Raw genomic sequence first — 19,608 nt, 5'->3', positions numbered from 1 at the left:
AACTTTGACTCGACCGAAATGGTCAAAAAACGCAATTGTAAGCTAAAACTCTTACATTCTAGTAATATTCAATCATTTACCTTCATTTTGCAACCAATTGGAAGTCTCTAGCACAATATTTCGTTTTATGGTGAATTTTTGAAAAAACTTTTTCCGTACGTCCGCGCCAGAAATTCTTTTCATCACGTTGTCGTAATGTTTGCACTGTTTTATATTAGTCGTTACATAAAGTTTTATATATGGAAATGTGCGCAATTTCATGTAGAATACAACAGAAAATAACTCATGGATGTAGCTTTTATCAGTTTTGAAATATTTTCATATAAATCACGATAACTGCCAAAATTTCAAGCTTGGTCAACTTTAACTCGACCGAAATGGTAAAAAAACGCAATTATAAGCTAAAACTCTTACATTCTAGTAATATTCAATCATGTACCTTCATTTTGCAACAAACTGGAAGTCTCTAGCACAATATTTCGATTTATGGTGAATTTCTGAAAAAAAAAATTTTTTCCTTACGTCTCTTGCGTGGTAACACGGCCGAACATCTCAGAAATTCTTTCATCATGTTGTCGTAATGTTTGCATCGTTTACATTAGTCGTTACATAAACTTTTATATATGAAAATGTGTGCAATTTCATGTAGAATACAACAGAAATTAGCTCATGGTTGTAGCTTTTATCAGTTTTGAAATATTTTCACATAAACTGCCAAAATTTCAACCTTCAGTCAACTTTAACTCGACCGAAATGGTAAAAAAACGCAATTGTAAGCTAAAACTCTTACATTCTAGTAATATTCAATCATTTACCTTCATTTTGCAATAAATTGGAAGTCTCTAGCACAATATTTCGATTTATGGTGAATTTTAAAAAAACATTTTCCTTACGTCTGCGCGGTAACTCGGCCGAACATCTCAGAAATTCTTTCGTCTCGTTGTCGTAATATTTGCACCGTTTTATATTAGTCGTTACATAAAGTTTTATATATGAAAATGTGCACAATTTCATTTACAATACAACAAAAAATAACTCATGGTTGTAGCTTTTATCAGTTTTGAAATATTTTCATATAAATCACGATAAATAGAAAAAATTCGACTTTCGGTCAACTTTAACTCGACCGAAATGGTCGAAAACTGCAATTGTAAGCTAAAACACTTACAGTCTAGTAATATTCAATCAATTAGCTTCATTTTTCAACAAACGGGAAGTCTCTAACACAATATTTCGATTTATGGTGAATTTTTGAAAAAAAAAAAAAAATATTTTTTACGTCCAAGTGTTACGAATTCATGCATCATTTTGTGATAATATTTTCTCTGTGTTGCTTTGATCGTTTTAAAATTTGTTATATACCAAAATCATTGCAATTTAGTGTACAATACAACTAAAAAAAATTAAGTCATTAGCTTTAACTGTTTTGCTTACAGCGCGATTTGTATACAACTATATACAAGTTTTTTTTTTTGCTGTCATATATTCCAATATTTATATGATGATAATATTTTTTTTCACTTCTGATGGTTGCATACTAAACCTCAGGCAGTGACAAAAAAAATGAGCCAAAAATGAACTCTTAATCTTAAAAACTAAGCGTGCTGTGATTTTTTGAAAAAAACTTTTTTTCCGCTCCGGCGCTAACTCCCGAATGCCGCCGGCATACGGGAGACGTTTTTGTAAATAGGGCTTCGGCGTTAAAGGGTTAAGTGGTGATAAATACAGATGTGTCCTCATGTCTCTCCCTTTGAGGCTGTTGGACTGGCAAACTAGGGGAGGTTTAGTTTTCCTGTCAAGGCAGGAACAATCAGATTGGATTTGGCAGGTTATCCTTGGCCACATGTTGTCTCATATTAGCAAATTTTTGCTCTCTTTCTTCATATCTCTGATACTGCCTGTCTCTCATGGTGCAAGTCACAGAAATGCTAGTGCTGTGATGGGACCCTTTAGGGGGAGTTCAGAATTGTTAGAAGCAATAATGGAATTTATATTCCATTATTCTGGGAATGACCTCGCATCCACAATTGCTACTATTGAACTATTTAAAAATCCAGTGCTGCTGATTCTCATGGAATGGGGTCTTCCTCCTGTCAGAGGGCTGGTTCAGCAGGTGACTGCCTGCGCTTTAACACTTGCTGAGACAATCTTCTGTCAGGTGGGGTTTATGGTTTGCATAGACCTTGGATTTTCCCACTTGATAGTGTTATCCCTATCTGACAGGTCATGTAGGAGACTCATTTCCTCCATTGATAGTGTTTTTCTCTCAAATGGAGGTAAACCAGCCCCTTGCAGCCTAACCCAAGCACATTATATTAGCTCTTGTGCAAAACCTTGTTCGAAGTTCTCTTTCAAGAGGGTCTGTTTGACCAACATAAATCTCTCTCTCTCTCTCCCCCTCTCTCAAGACTTTTTCTCAGACCTTTCCCCACAAAATTTTGTTGGTGGTTCTGCAGATGCTTCTTGCACCCATTGCAAACTGTATGATACTTCATGAAGGACCTGGGCACTCAGAATGGAGTACCAGCTCCTTTTCTTTGTCATAGGCTGCATAAGAGGAGGCGCCTAGGAACATACAGTACTTTGTTTTCAGGCTTTGTGAAGTACCCAATGAATTTATGACTCCCCTGAGGAGGACATCACTATCACTTTTTAAGTCATTCAAGGCTACACAAAGTTAGGCCATAGGGCCAACTTTACCTTTTTTGGATGATCTTTGTGGTGCTTCTCGGGAATTTCACCCACAAGCCTGTAGGTTTTTCTCAGGACCAGGTGGTGTAAGCATCCAGCTCCACTTGGACAGACAACCGGTTATCTTCCCCTAATACTTAAGCTTATTGTAAGTCTGGTGGATGAATACAGTTACTGGACTAACTCACTCTCCCCAATTTCCATTGTACATCATTTCGGCCTAGATACTGGTGCATGCACTTCAAGCATCCAGTCTTTGCATGCTGTCTAAAATGCATCATCCTCTGCTCTTCTTATAAATAAGGGAGTTGAGCTTAGGTAGAGCTACTTGCTGGACAGTTTTGGCTGTGACCACGAGTAGCTGCCTTCCGCCTTGAATTTTCTTACAGAGGATTTCATGGTTCTCCAACTTCCTTAAGTACTATCCTGTAATGCAGGGTACTCTGGCCCAGGGCCTCACTGCTTTGATTGACCTACTGCTGTAATTGACCTTTTCACAAAACCGGTAGGTTACAAGAGTCATGACATGCCTTGGTTGCATGAGCAACTAGGAGCATGACATTTCCATGTGATGTTCAACTCCAGTCAGTGGACAGGTACTATGCTCCATCTAATGGGTAAGTCTTTCTCACCGGACACCAAGTAAGCTATGAGGTTTGTCAGTCATCCTGCCTCAGGAATTCCATATTGATTGCCAATGGCCCATTCTGAGGCAAATCATGAATTTTTTGAGCAATTTAGTGAACTCACCAGCTTGCTAGGCCTGTTGAGAGCTTTCAGGATTGTTAATTTGTGCCACCCTAAAAAGCTATAATTCCCTTCCAATTACTGAGGTCCCAACATTGCCTCCAAGCAGTTTTTTTGGTAGGTTTCATTCACTGCACCTCTTCAAGGTTACACACCCCCTTGTCCTAATGCTTGCTGGTCTTAGGACCACATTGGAATGGGTAAGTCTTTGTATTTCAGTGGGAACAAAAAACAAATTTTAAATAGTAATTTGTATCTTTCCTAGGTAATCAGAGCCTTTAATTTAATTAAAACCCACCTCAACCATTTGGCTTGGTCCCTTTGGCCAAAGGAAAAGTGTGCTTTTGGTAGGTGAGTCCCCCTCAAATCCGGATCACCTTGACGTGGTGAGGGGGCTCTCAAACCTAGGGATTTTTTTTTTCCCTTAGTTTGATCCCAAGTGTCACACATATATAATGATATATTTCACTCAGTCCTAGGAAGCAGGTTTTGCTTACAATTGGGCCATACTTATCGTGATATGCCATCCCCTTTTTGGGGTAGGGTAGGGACGTGGACATTTGGGAGTCAGTTCCCACTTGTGCCATTAGTGGAAGATTGAACTTCATAAAAAGCCAATGATATCTCTTCAAGATTTTTTTTTTTCCTTCTTATGGAAAGTAGAACTAAAGATTTCAGTACCCCTGGATCTCATGATGGTAAAATTCTGGCACAGTCGATGACTACAGGCAGTCCCCGGTTTACAATAATGATTCCGTTTTTACGCCGCGTTGTAAACCGAAAAATCGTCAAAAATCATAAAAAATCCTGAGAACCTTACTTTTAATGCTTTGGGTGTATTGAAAATGATGTAAACTGCATTTTAATTGAGTTTTTCATAAAAAAAACTCCAAATTTTGATTATTCTGCCGTTTTGGAGCCATATTTCTTCCATCAGATTGGCGTATGATGTGTCTTAACCCCGGAACATGCGCCGTAAACCAGGAAATAATTAACAATGAATATATTTGAAAAGCGTCATAACCTCAGAACGTCGTAAGCCGGACCCGTCGTAAACCAGGGACTGCCTGTATTGGAACGTCACTCCCAAATCTCCTTAGTACAGACATAAATGCTACAAAGGACCACCCTGTTCCAAGTAAAATATCAACTCCTCTCACAGTGCTTATAAAATCAAAAAGAAACAAATAAAAACAAATTGGTAAACTCCAGTTTCATAACACTGGAACCATACATAATGAACAATAATTCTAAATTAGAGACAAGTAATCCTCTTAAAACCCCATAAACACAAGACAACTCATCATCGATGATTGTGAAAAAATCAAAAAGAAATAACTATTGACTCAATCAAACTCTAGTTCCTTCTGAACATATTTTTGGACCAGACAATTGGTCCAGATTTTTAGTATTAAAAGCAGAAAAACAAATCTCACAGCCACATTAAAGAACAAATTATTAAATATACACTCCACACAAGATATGGAATGTAGACATATCAAAAACAATGAATGGCTAATACAAACAACAACCAAAGTGCAATCAACAACCTTTCTACAAATAACCAACATAAATAAAATAACAGTAACCAGCCATGAATAAACTATACACAAAGAACAGTGATGCTCCCAGACAATGATGAAAAAGAGCTACCATCAAAACATCTTAATTAACTCCCTTAAATTAATGAAGCAGCAAAGAAACAGACTTGGTTTTTTCTTCTTCTTTACTTAAAAAAAATAATATATATATATAATGGATACAGACACACAACAATCCTTTGATGGAGAGGTAATAATCTCCTACAGGGCTTGACTTCAGCTAACTGCCCATACTCCCCACTCTCCAAGAGAACATCTTAAATAATCATTGACAATCGACAACAAGTAATATACAAACTCAACTAGTCATAACTGGTCATTTACACCTCTTCCTTAATAACCCACAACAACAGAAATACCTTAATGCACAAACTGTCCAGTTAAACCCAAACAGTAATTAACAGTTTCAAACAATAATTATACACTCCCCCCTGAATTACATTCACATATATTACAAACTCTAGCTTTTCTAACTCTTGTTGAACGTCTTGGAATCGCGTTGCACTCAACAACAGTACCTGAATCTTCCTCTTCCCCCTCATCTTCATGAACAGGAAGCTGTATAAGAAGCTCCTCATCCTCAGCATTAGTAGTTTCCTCACTCAATATTAATCCTTGTGAAGAACACGAATGAAGATCTCTAACATGGCGTGGAACTCCATTGACTTCAACAGCTTGTTCTGACAAAACTCCCGTAACCTTGCCTCTTTCAAATTGCATATTGCATCGCATGTTGGATGGTTTTACCCACACCTCATCACCTGCTTGTAGGGGCCACTCACTGCCACTTTGTTCATTGTGCCTAGATAGCTTGAAGCAGCAAAGAAACACAGACTTGGTTTTTTCTCTTCTTCTGTACTTAAAAAAAATAATATATATATAATGGATACAGACACATAACAATCCTTTGATGGAGAGGTAATAATCTCCTACAGGGCTTGACTTCAACTAACTGCCCATACTCCCCACTCTCCAAGAGAACATCTTAAATAATCATTGACAATTGACACAAGTAATATACAAACTCAACTAGTCATAACTGGTCATTTACACCTCTTCCTTAATAACCCACAACAACAGAAATACCTTAATACACAAACTGTCCAATTAAACCCAAACAGTAATTAACAGTTTCAAACAATAATTATACAATTAGGATACAACAACATACATGACTTGGAATTATATACTGTCCCAAGTAGAAAGGATGCAAATAAACATATTAAAATAGTCAAAATAAAATTTACAAACCGGGAACTACCACGATAAATAAAAATTCTAGGACTACAGTTAACTCCCCGTACTCGTGGGGGATGCGTACCACACCCCCCCGCAAATAGCTAAAACCAGTGAATACTTAAAACCCTTCTAAAAACACTGAGAACTGCCTATTTTGATAGTTCAAACACACACAAAACAAACTAAAAATGCTTATACAGGTATTATACTACTTATGATGGGGTTAGGTTCCAAAAAAAACCATTGTTTGTTGGAAAAAACATAAGAAATAACAAAACCTATCTCGAACATAGCCTAGCCTACACTAGGGTATTCGGTGCCATGTACTGTACACATATATGGTAGCCTAGCCTACACTATAAAATATACTCTTTGCATATACGGTATAGTAATTATTAATATCAGCTAATTCTGGAGGTTCATGGAAAGTGACTTATGATAATTCAATACAAAGAGAAATTGAATAACAAACAAGAATTAGCTTAGCCTAAACTATCGTATATTGTATACATATACGGTAGCGTAGCCTACATTATACTGTACTCTATATTCACATATCACATTATACAAACGTCAACCTAACGAATATGTATCTTTTCCATGGATCTTTTAAAATGTTATGCCTTAATTCACTGTATGCAATAATATATATATTCTCATATTGCTGTTGTATTATAAATTGTGATCATAGCGATCAATGTTTTGGTTTGGAAATGTTTACACGGTGTTTATTTTGCCGTGTTTAATGCAGTTCAGAGCGTTTATTTTGCATCTAGAAAGCGTAAATGTATCTCTAGATACTTTATTTATATGGGCAAGGTTATTTTTCGTTATACAAAGTGTTTTTAAGTCGAAATATAGCTAAAATTCATCTCATGAAATTAATTTATCTATTATTTTCGTTAGTAGATGACAATGGCTGTTTGGGGGCGTTTGTTTTGTGTAAAAAAAAATTCAAGATTCCATTTGCTATTTTCACTTGATTTCATCATAATGCAAGCTTTACGTATTTATCGTTTATCGGCGTAAAAATAACAGTAATGTGTTCTTTCATGCCCAGTACTTTTGATAGTTTTGATTAAAATACTTTCTCTCCCCATCTTAATTACGATCGAGTTTCATCCATTTGCCGATGCACAATAATTTACAGTATAGTCATTAGCAGCTTGAACATTGTTTTCTCAGCTTCAGCTACAACTTGCAGCTTAAATTTAGCAGTATATTTCCTTGACGGTCTTTTATCCATACCAAATAAGGGTATAGTGTAAAAATATATCAGTCCTGTTCTACTTAACGTCATTTATGCCATAACGTACGGTAATTGTTTATTGTACAAAGGTTGAAATACCAGGTAAACAGCTGTTGTTGTCCGATTCGGTTATAAGCAAAACAATAGTTTCTTGGTCGGCTGTTTATGGCTGTACCAAGGACTACTAAAAGGGAGGACATGCAGCACTCATTTTCTGACTTCGCTAGTGAAGGCCAGTCGCTGATGCCAGTGACCAGTACTTTCAAATGTAGCCTTGCATGTCAGTTGTTTGTGATACACGAAGTGAGAAGGTTGTCATCGTTTCGCTCTCTCTGTTCATTGTGTTATTCACTGTTGTAATGAAACTTAGCCTGAGTTTACCTTATGTCTTATTTTTTGTCAACTCCATAGTGTTTTTTTAATATGTAGTTAGTTCTTTTTTTAAAGTGCCTCATTTACGAACTATTGTGTGTGTCTTCCCATATTTTTCAGTAATTATAGAGATTTATCAGTCATTATGCCTAATAAGTGTGGTATTGTGAATTGTAATGGCAACTACAATGAGGATAACAAGAGCCATGTTTTCAAATTGCCCAAAGATGAGTCGGATAAACAAAAGTGGTTGAATGTGCTCCCCCCTCGCCAGGATTTTGTGATGGATTCGGCTAAATTTTTCATCTGTGAAAGACATTGGTCTTCAAGCTACCTGGAGGATTTACTCAACTAGCAGTTCCGCCAAGCATATTCACTGTTCCTACTTCTTATTTACCAACACCAAAGCCAGCACTTCGCAAACCCAAGCAAGAGGATGAGCAACTGAATTATTTTCTGAAGAAAGATATGATTCATTCTTTTTATGATTTCTTACCAGATAAAGAGTTACAGAAAAAATATGATAACCTTATCACATCTCGATCAGAGGATAAACTTCCGTGTGCATTTTCATGTCAAAAGATTTCCAGTTGAGTCATTTGTCAGTGATTGTTTACAATGAATCTACTCTGTGCTCTCCACTAACTTTATCTGCTTTTACGAATGGTATACGTGTTCCACTGGGAAAAATAATAAACCCAAACAATGACCTGAAAAAACTGACTCACAATTCTTGGAAGCTGTACATGTAGCCTACAATTATAATCTTCACGTGGATGATGATGTTAATAAAGTGGTGTTGATTCTCCAAGCTCAAAATTCAGAATTGGATGATACCAAAAAGGCGAAAAAATTGAAATTTAGTGCTCGACAATTACAACTCTCTTGACTCACAAAACCTTCTCTGTAGCTGATTACTGCTTACTATCGAGTCATGTCCTAACTGTAACTATGAACAACTGTGAGATTTCCTAGTGCTTCCAAGCAAGCGAAAGTTACAGTCTGTGTGTCTTCTGTAAACATTGATCAAGTCTTAAAGAAAACACTTCAAAAAGTTAAAAATGATCAGCAAAAAAAAATGCTTTTTTGATTGTTGATGAAGTGAAAATTTGTCCAACTGTTGCTTTTTCTGATGGTGTTCTGAATGGTGTGGCAAAGAATGATCCTGATTCAATGTTATGTGTGATGCTGAAATGCTTGCATGGTGGACCTAGTGTTATGGTTTCAGTCACACCTGTTCATAAACTGACTTCAAAGTACCAATTCGATGTTGTGAAAGAAGCTGCTGCCCTTGTTGAAAAGTCAGGTGGGATTGTTGCAGGATCAATTACTGACAATCATAAGATAAATCAACAGTTTTGCAAGCTGTTCAACAGAACTTGTGATTTCCAGGCCATTCATCCTTTGGATGATACACGCCTCTGGTATCTTTTGTTTGACACTCCATCTGCTAAAGTGTATCCGCAACAACTGGATCACAGAAAAATCTCAAAAGCTGTCTCTTGACAAAGAATCAGTTGCTTCTTTCTCGGATGTGAAAAATCTGTACAAGGCAGAAAAAGACAACATTTTGAAAACAACACCTTTAACATGCTCTGCAGTTTGTCCATCTAAACTCAAACTGCAGAATGTACAGCATGTTTTAAAAGTCTTCAATGACAGGGTAGTTGCCGCACTTAGACTACAAGGAGCCTGTGAAACAGCCAGTTTCATCCCGTTCATTTTGGATTGGTGGAAAACCATCAATGTTGGTGCCAAAGGACAAGATGTTAGACTAAACAATCCCAGCTGACGTGCCCAAGATCAAAACTCAACCAATCTCCAGGTTTTCTTGGAACAATTCAAAGAAGCAGAGTCAGGGCATGGTGCAACTCGTGTTCAATGCTTGACTCATTACACCAAAAAAGCTCTTGTGCAAACCACAGAGGGAATGATAGCTGTATGCAAACATTTGTTCACAATTGGATTTAATTATGTTTTGCTCCGTGAGATTCAAAGTGACAGAATTGAAGGGGAATTTTCAGTCTATAGACAATCAACAGGGGTCAATGCCTTCATGACAACAGGTGATGTTTCAGCTGCTTTCAAAAAATGATTAGCGCGATTCGCTGCATCATTTTTGGAATCCATAGAATCTGATGCCTCCATTGACAACGCCCACACCTGTGTAGGACCAATCACAGCTGAGGATGCATCGCCCATTGAAGAGAGCATATTGGATGTTTCTCTACCATGCCATGAAGAGAGGTCTGTAGCCTATGTGGCGGGATGGCTGGAGACAAAATGTGAGGGGAAGTGTACTTTCTCTGAGGATGAACCTTTGCTGATTAGTGAAATGAAAGACTTCATTGAAGAGGTTTCTAGGGGATCTTTAAGAATCCCTCATATGTGTACTCATGAGCTAGTTAGAACAGGGCTGTGCTTTGTGAAGAAAGCCAAACACAGAGCATGTTGTTGTCAAAGACTTAACATTCTGTCTATCATGCAAGCATTTTATAATCTTGGACTATCATCTAAGAAGCTGTTCAAGCATTTGGCCAATGTCCTACTTCGTGGGCTACACAACCTTGAAAAAGACCAACAAAAAAATGCAGGGCTTCTTCAGACATCAATCAAAAAGGCACGTCTGTCAGACTAACTTCTTGTCGGTAAGTGTGTATTTTTCTCTATTTGAAATTGATATGGTGTATTAACTATTTTCACATTAAAACATTACTGTAGTGGTGTTATTTTTAATTCAAGAAACATTTATGACCCACTAAGCATTATTAAATATTTTTTTGGTAACAAATCCAGTGGCCTTTGCTAGCAAAGTCAGAAAATGAGCGCTGCATGTCCTCCCTTTTAATAGTCCTTGGGCTGTACGCATTTACGCAAGAGTAAAACGTTACCAACAATACTTTTATTGTTTTCTTTTACTTTTTTTTTAACTGGAAGATGGGGTAAAGAGATGGAGGAAAAGTTGTCTGTTGTAATTTGGTCTCTCTCACTGCCTGATTGCGCTGCTGCCCACGCCTGCGCGAAATTTAAAAATATTTTACAAATGTTGTGGTACCGGTATTAATTGCATACCCCATTGCAAAATCGAATTATCGAAAGATGAATTATTGTAACTCGAGCATTATCTGAGTATTTTAATAGTTTTATCACAAAAAGTGCATTTAGTCATGAAAATGAGATGAAAATACAGTATTTTAGTGAATATTTCTCAGTGAAAAATACCGCAAATGGGCAAATTTTCCGCAAATAATGGGTAGATACATTCCAAAGAGAAATCCGTCAATACTTTAGCCCGCGAATCATGAGAAGGCGAATCCGGGGGGTTTACTGTAAATAGAGAAGTTCGCCCCTTTGTCCCTAAACCTCTCCAATGTTCAAAATGTCTAAAATACGGCCATTCAACAAAAATACGTAGAAATAATGCTATATGTGCTGTATGTTCTGAAGATCATACAACAAATTGGAAATGCAAAACCTTTAAATGTGTCAATTGCAAATTAAATCATCATGCAAAATCTAAAGACTATATATTTTATCAATATTATACAGAATTACAAATGTTAATGGGCAGAACTGGTATGCCCGTTAACGAAGCCAAACTTGAACTGATGGTGAGAGGAATCAATGACCCAGTAAAACACTACTCATATTCAAATGCTGTAACAACTCATAATAAACAAAGTCTCAACACGGAATAGCTGAGATACACCTCTCCCCCTCCTCTGCTACTCATAAAAGCCCAAGAGTACAGACCTCCCCAGTTAATCGTTCAGAGACGAATTCCAATGATATGGAAAAATCAACAGAGGTTAATAATCCAGATCTGGGTACTCATAATGCACTAACATCATCTACAGAAAACTTAATTGACAAAAATACCCATAATAAAAAAAAGGAAAGTAACTGACAGAACTCCCCCTAAGGGTAAAAAACCTAACATTCCGTTCACAGGTCGATCTAACAAAACACCAGTCTCACCCACCATTAATCTGAAACAGTCTACATTAACTGCATCACAAGTAGAAATCCAGTGTTCCACAATCCAAGACAAATATAAATAACAATTCCCCAAATATGGATAAATCATCTAACTCTTCTGTACTCTCATCACCAAAATCAATGAAGAAATCTTCAATTAAACATCCCACTGAAAAATCAGAAACCCCCAAAATTCATCAAATCACAACAACATCAAATCAGCCCTCAACAAGACCAAAGAATAATAATAATAATAATAAATCTAAAAATTCAAATCAAAATTTTATACCATCACATCAGTGAGCCAATATACCTACACTACAGTAGCCATTCCTAACAAAAATATTTCAACGTCCAATAATGGAAACATAGTTGGGACCCAGAGATCAGAACCATTCCTTCAACACTCGGAACATGATTTATCTTGCGGATGTTAGGAGTGTTTCATCATAACGTACAATCGTTTACCTAACAACAAAAATGAAAATGTAACCCAAAATTTCATAGATAACTTAACTAGGTTCCGAAAATGCCCTTTAACATTCCATCAAGATGGTGAACTATGCTTGGAATCCTTAAAACTGAAAAAAAAAACATGATCAGAACTCAAATAGATTTGCTAATACGGAAATATGAAGAACCAATCAATGCATCAAATATTCAGCAATCAAACCTAGCTACAAAGAAACCACAAAGTAACACAAACTCCCTTAAAATGTTACGGGATATAGCTAAATCAGCAATTAACTTACAAAATCTAATGCCAATCCCACCAAACAATGACCAATAAAATAATTCAGTGGAACATGAATGGATTTTCTACTCGGCATTAACGGAACCCTTGCTTTATGGATTCGGGATTGACTCCAGCATAGAAGTTGTCACTTCCCTTTTGCAGTCCTTTGCTCTACAAAGACCCACTCCTGAAAGGCTTCAAATTGCTTGGTCCCTGAACAAGGTGCTTAGACTTCTATCAACCCCTCAATTCAGGGGACCCAATACAACCACAACATACAGGCTACAAAAGGTGATCTTCTTGATTGCATTAGTATCAGGAGCTCGTATTAGTGAACTGGGCTCTATCAGATGGGGACGATGCATCACGCAAATAGCTGACCATCAATTATTATTGTCCTGAGGCCCATCATTCCTGGCCAAGAATATGGATCCTTTAAAAAGGAAATCCATTCTTATAAGAAAACTCAATTTAGCAGACAAGACAATATGCCCAGTTCAAAGACTTAAGGTTTACCTAGAAGTCACAGCAAACACCCCAGAAGGTCCTATTTTCCTACACCCTAGCAAAAATTAACCACTCTCCCTACAAAGGCTGAGCATGATTGTAGTGTTTCTCATTAAAAAGGCAAATCCACACTCTTTCCATAGGTCACATGATGTTAGGAAAGTAAGTACGTCTTTGGCCTTCTTCAGAAATGTCTCTTTCGAAGAAGTCTTCAGATGTACAGGTTGGTCATCTGTTAAATTACTGCCACATGCTCGAACAAATTTGACTACACTGTGTATCAGTAGGTGGCATGGTTAGTCTTAACCCCTAGGTGCTGCAGCAGAAAACCAGGTGTCATATTGACGGTGAGTATGCTATCGCTGGGAGAGGGGCGACAGTACTACAACCAAACTCAGCATGCTTAGGTAAGCCACTGTAGAACTACATCCTAAAACGTAAGTTCATGTATAGCTTCTTGTTCCTTGGTATCAAAACCTGAAGAATATTTAGAATAAAGAATGGGACTTGAAATCTGTGGCTTGACCTTGGACCAGAAATGTTATTTCCTTTGGGGTGTTGGGATTAAAAGTGAGAGCTTAAGCCTTTTTTCTCACCTGTCAATTTCTTTGTAAAGCTCCTTGAGGACGAAACAGCGGCTACGCTATCAAAAAACAGGTTTTGATGTAGGAAAAACCTATTTTTAGTAGTTGTTGTTGAGTCCTCAAAACCCTCCCACTTCCCTGACGAAAAGGCATGGGATTGGGCAAGGGATCAGCCTGCATTGACCAACAGAGAGTAATGGCTCCTTGGTCTTTTAATGACCCGGTTATAAACAAGAGGGCAGATGCGCTTGCGCAAGTTACTTCTCTTCTTGCAGGTTCTTTTGACGGAAAAACTGGGTTCAGCTTTGCTGAGGATAAAGGAAAGTGCCCTCTTATCTTTGAGTCCATTATATATACCCCATCATGTGTTATAATGTTAATCATTACAACACAATACCTGGCCAAAAGACCAATTAGAAGAGAATTCTTTGATATTAGTTTGGTCACCATGGAGCTCTGGTAGACCATGGAAGGTAACTCCTTGAGGACGAAACAGCGACTACGCTATCAAAAATCTCTTATAAGTCTATATAATCAGTCAAACTTTAACTCAAACTTTAGTGATTTACCACATATACTAAATAATGTAAATGGGCCCCTACTGATGATAGGCAACTTTAATGCCCATAATCCATAATGCGACAGCACACATGCTAGTAACTTGGCCGGCACAAACATTGAGAATTGCATAAATGATCAGAATTTACATTGCCTGAATGAAAGTGATTCACCAACGTACTTCTCAAAAACTCATTTAACCTTCTCTTCAATAGATATTTCATTATGCTCACTGGAATTGCTCAAAAAATTGGAATGGAATGTCCTAAACGATTCATACACAAGTGATCACTTTCCAATTGTTTTGAATTATTTGAACAACAAGAAACAATCATTTCCCATAAAATATAACTTAATGAAAGCTGATTGGGATAAATATAATTTACAAACTAGAAATCAAAACAACGATGTCACAAACGATTTCTTTTTCAGTTTTGTAATCAGTGCTGCAGATAAATGCATCCCCAAAACTTCTTCAACTCTTAATATATCCCCCTTTCCATGGTGGTCTAACAATTTATCTCTCCTGAATCAAACCAAACACACTCTGGCACATAATTTGAATAGACTAAATTCTAGATTAAGCACCCCTAATAAAGGCCATAATTTGAATAGACTAAATTCTAGATTAAACACCCTTGTAATATAAACAAACTAAACAAGATAATAGTCATAAATATAACTATTGATCACATTAAACCACTTTAAAATAAATATAATGCAAAGTTTCGAAAACAACAATTTTCGAAAAAGCTCAATAGTGGAAAAATTATATTTCGGAGTTGTCACAATACTTCAGTTAAGGAAATATGGCACAAAATTCATAAAATCATTGGTAAACACATAAGACCACTTAGAAGCCCAATACAATATAATGGCAAACTAAATCATAACCTACAAGATATTTCAAATATATTAGCCAAACATATAGAAGATATTAGCGCTTATTCTAATTTAGATGAACACTTCAAAAGAATTAGAATACAGAAAATGAATCATACACTTAATTTTGAAACTGATGAGGACCTTGATTATAATCAAGAATTCAATATGAGTGAATTTAATTTTGCCGTAAAATCATGTCATCATCAGCTCCGGGTCATGATAAGATTTCTTTTGAAATGATCCAAAATTTAGCTACACTAGCTAAAGAATTCTTATTAAAATTATACAATAACATATGGCTAACGCATGTCTTCCAAACTAAGTGGAGACATGCAATAATCATACCCATCAGTAAACCAGGAAAAGATCCTAGCAACCCCACTAATTATTGGCCAACATCTCTAACAAGTTGCTTGTGCAAACTGTTGGAGAAAATGGTTAGTCTGAGATTAATAATTTTATCACCTACCCAATTGGGATCAATAGCTGATAGATGTACACTAGACCCATTAACTCAATTAGATCATATTAAAAAAGGATTTGAAAAGAAAAAGCTGACAATGGCTATTTTCTTTGATATAGAAAAAGCATATGATACCACATGGAGATACAATATTATGCACAAGCTCCACAGGTCCGATATTTGAGGTCACCTTCCAATATTTATCAACAGTTTTTTAATAAATCATACATTTAAAGTACGCATAGAAAGTACATATTCAAATTCCTACATACAAGAGGAGGGTATCCCTCAAGGCAGTGTTTTGAGTTGCATCTTATTTGCCCTGGCAATAGATGACATTACTGTGAACCTGCCTGAGGGTGTACAAAATAGTTTGTATGTGGATGATTTTGTAATATATTCAAGTTGTTCTCTAAGACATGCTCAAAGAATACTTAATATAGCAACAAATAATATAACCACTTGGACTAACTCTGTAGGCTTCAAGTTGTCAGTAAATAAAACAAATGGCATTGTCTTCTACAAAGACAAAAGATGGTTGAAACAACAAACCATTAAGTTATATCTTTATGGTGAAGAGATAAACATGTGCAATAGTGTTAAATATTTGGGTATAATATTTGATCAACATTTAAATTGGAAAGATCATATCAAATATATCAAAGCCAAAGGATCTAAAGCCCTTACATTATTAAAGAAAATCTCTCTCACCAAATGGGGTGCAGGACGAAATACAATGTTAATGTTGTACAATGCAACAGTACTATCAGTCATAAATTATAGCTGTCCAATTTATTCAACTGCCCCAGAAGCAACTCTAAAATCTCTAGATGCTTTACATCACAAGGGAGTGCGTATATGCACAGGAGTCTTCCGCTCATCTCCAACTGTCTCAGTCCTAGCAGAAGCAGGCCAGCTGCCTCTAAAATATTACAGGGATCTAATTACTTAAGAAGAGGCTTATCCCTTAAAGCAGGCACATCTCCTGTATCAAATAAATTTCCCAATAATCAAAATAAATAATGACCCATATCAAAACTCAATTACTAAAAAAACTAATCTATTGAATTTACATAACCTTATACCCAAATTTACCCAAGAAATAAATCGGATCACACCATGGACACTAAAAAGGGCAAATATATGCACATATTTATCATATCTTTCAAAAAAATATATGTTCAACACAGAAATGTATCATCAACATCCCATGGAACACATAAGACGGAAGGGTAATCCCTTCATAATCTACACAGATGGATCCAAAAATGAAGCTGGAGTGGGCTCATCAGCTTATTCAAGTGATGAAACTATCCAAATGGGTCTTCCCCTAATATCATCAGTATTTACAGCAGAATTAACAGCCAAACAATTGGCTCTAAATTTTATATATAAAAAAAAAAAAGACTTCCTTCAGCACTCATATTGAGTGACTCAAGAAGTGCAATTGAAGCAATAAGATCATTTAAATCAAATAATCACCTTGTCCAAAATATCCAAAGGGAAATTCATCAATTAATTACAAACGGCCTTCAAGTTCATATTTGTTGGGTCCCAGTCCATGTAGGCATTGAGGGTAATGAGAAAGCAGATAAAGCTGCTGAATTGGCTTGTACAATTCCCCCAACTGCTACGAAAGCTCCCATATCAGACTGGCTAGCATCAGTTAACCTTTAATTTATAGGGATTGGCAAAATGATTGGATAAATATACCCCCTCAAAACAAATTACGACAAATTAAGAACAAAGTTAAAAAGTGGCATTCTTCTACCCAAAAACAAAGAATTAATGAAGTAATTTTAACAAGACTCAGAATAGGACATTCCAGACTCACACATGGTCATCTGATGTCAACTCCGCACACAAATCCAATAACTTGTGAAAGATGTAACATCCCAATAACAATCAAACATATCTTGATTGACTGTCCCAGGTGGCAACATGAAAGAAATACTTATTTACAAAATAAGTCAATAAAACATATTCTAGCTGAAGATAATAACTTTTCAGTTAATAATATCATTCTCTTCTTAAACAAAATTAAATTAATAAATAAAATATAATTCCCCACTTTTTTTTTCTCAGCCTGAGAAGAACCCTAAAAGGGTTCAGAGGTCTGTTTCAACAAATCATTTATAACTAACTAACTGGTAGGTGAGTGAGTGGTAGTCCCCCCACTAGTTAACTATCTTGTTACCAAGTTCAACAACCATCCCTGCTAGTGTTGAAGAATATCCTCTATCATAAAAGTCTCAGGTTTGTATTGTTACGAAAAATACAAATTACCGTATAAAAATTTATTATATTTTCTTCATCTCAGATGGAAGTAGAACGCGTACGCTTAAGGTTGACTGAAGACAGAATACCTGCCAATATCACATCCCCAGGATCAGTTCCAACTCAGTTATGGATTCCAAAAATGGTTATAGAACGAGATATGGAAGGTATATTTACCATATTACCACAGGTGGAAGGTAAGTAATAATGTATTTATAAGAATCACAAAGCCTTTTATATTGACTGTACAGTTAAGGAAGACAAATGGAGCTATTAACCCTTTTGTCTCCTGACTTTGCAAGTCCTGTCTGTCTCAGAGCCCAAGCTGCAGAAAACAGTGTTTTGCTTGTTTGCAATTTATATTATTGTTATTTATGCTGGTATGAATCCTTGTGACATTTTAATTAAGAAAACCTCTACTCATTTTTTAAGTGATGGTTAGAATATAAAAATCTATCATTTATAAAAAAGGCTTCATAATTATACTACAGTATTTTGATTTGCTATAAGTATACTCTGTTGCTCTATTTAACTGTCCTGTCTTCCACAGATTCAGATGAGGTACTTAAGTTAAAATCCGAAAGAGATCGCTTATCGGCAGAGTTAGAGGAGGCAAAGCGGGAAATTGCTCGACTGAAGGGTGTGGGCAAAAATGATTCTACTTTGACGCTCGAAGGTCAGGCATCATCTGTTGATTCCTCATCCAAGTCCTAGCTTACATGTATCTAGTGCTTCCAATCAGGTAATAAGTCATGAATGATAAGCACGGGCACTCGTATAGAGATTTTTGCTGGTCATAAAAGTCTCCAGTATTAATACTGTAGACTGGTGACCGTTTATGTGATAAACCCACCTGAATAAAGGGCCAGTTTTCTTATGTAAGCAACAAGCATTTAGATTTATAGAGACTACTTTCGTTGGGGGAAGGACATGGAAGACAAAGTACCGTATTTGTTTTTCATTTAAAGTAAATAACTTGATGATGATGTGCATCCGTCCATATATTTGTAACTGTTCCTTTGTATTTAATGTTACATATCTATAATAACTTAAATGATATAAATATATATATAAATATATTCCCTGGCAACCAGTTATAGTTAATAGATGCTAATCATCATTATTTTTGTAGCCATTGATTAATATATTTTTTTGGGGATGTCATCCGTCTGATTTTATTATGAGCTTTGATCTCGTTTGTCATTTTTAGAATTTGAAAAATCAAACTTTGTTTTGGTATCTAATGCCAAATTAAGTTTGTGGTTTCTGCTGGACTCAAGATTATAGATTGATTTACACTTCCATGTCCATTTTAAAGTAAGCAATAATGAAGAAGTTTGATATGAGAGAAAATTCAGTGTATATAGTGATGATAGACTAATTAGCAACAGTCATGAATTAGCTATCAGGAGATGGACTGCCTGGTGTCAGTTTCGAATTTATCAATGAGGGACTGATGCAGTTTTATGAATGAGAAACTGATTCTGTTTGAGAAGCCCCCAAGAGTTTGGCTTATTTTGCCATGGTTACTTTTTGTTTTAAACATATGATTTTGGATGCTATTTTGCAGTGTTTTCTAGGGTTAATCATTTATTGTAGTTTCATTGTTGCAAGCTAGTCGCAAACACAACTAAACACAGGAGTGTCTGCTTATATATATATATGAAATTATATATATATACAAAAAGTGCAGCATTTACTTTAAAGTAAATTCTTGAAAG

General features: G+C 36.1%; 1 protein-coding gene across 4 annotated transcripts in view; it reads left to right on the top strand.

Moving 5' to 3' along the window:
- Window positions 1-19,212, top strand: part of LOC136834753 (bridge-like lipid transfer protein family member 3B) — a 126,973-nt gene extending 107,761 nt beyond the window's left edge. For 2 of the 4 annotated variants that reach the window (XM_067097358.1, XM_067097356.1), the window contains 2 exons: window positions 17,931-18,084; window positions 18,438-18,809. In XM_067097358.1, coding sequence (XP_066953459.1) covers window positions 17,931-18,084; window positions 18,438-18,601 — 318 coding nt within the window. In that variant the 3' untranslated portion in view covers window positions 18,602-18,809. Of the gene's footprint in view, window positions 1-17,930; window positions 18,085-18,437 lie in introns of all 4 variants that reach the window. The other 2 variants (XM_067097359.1, XM_067097357.1) reach the window with 2 other exon arrangements.
- The last annotated feature ends 396 nt before the right edge of the window (window positions 19,213-19,608 follow it).

The sequence above is a fragment of the Macrobrachium rosenbergii genome, chromosome 54 (assembly GCF_040412425.1).
Source record: "Macrobrachium rosenbergii isolate ZJJX-2024 chromosome 54, ASM4041242v1, whole genome shotgun sequence".
Taxonomy (NCBI): Eukaryota; Metazoa; Arthropoda; class Malacostraca; order Decapoda; family Palaemonidae; genus Macrobrachium; species Macrobrachium rosenbergii.
The sequence above is the reverse complement of the archived record's forward strand: the minus strand, read 5'-3'. Positions and strand labels throughout refer to the sequence as shown.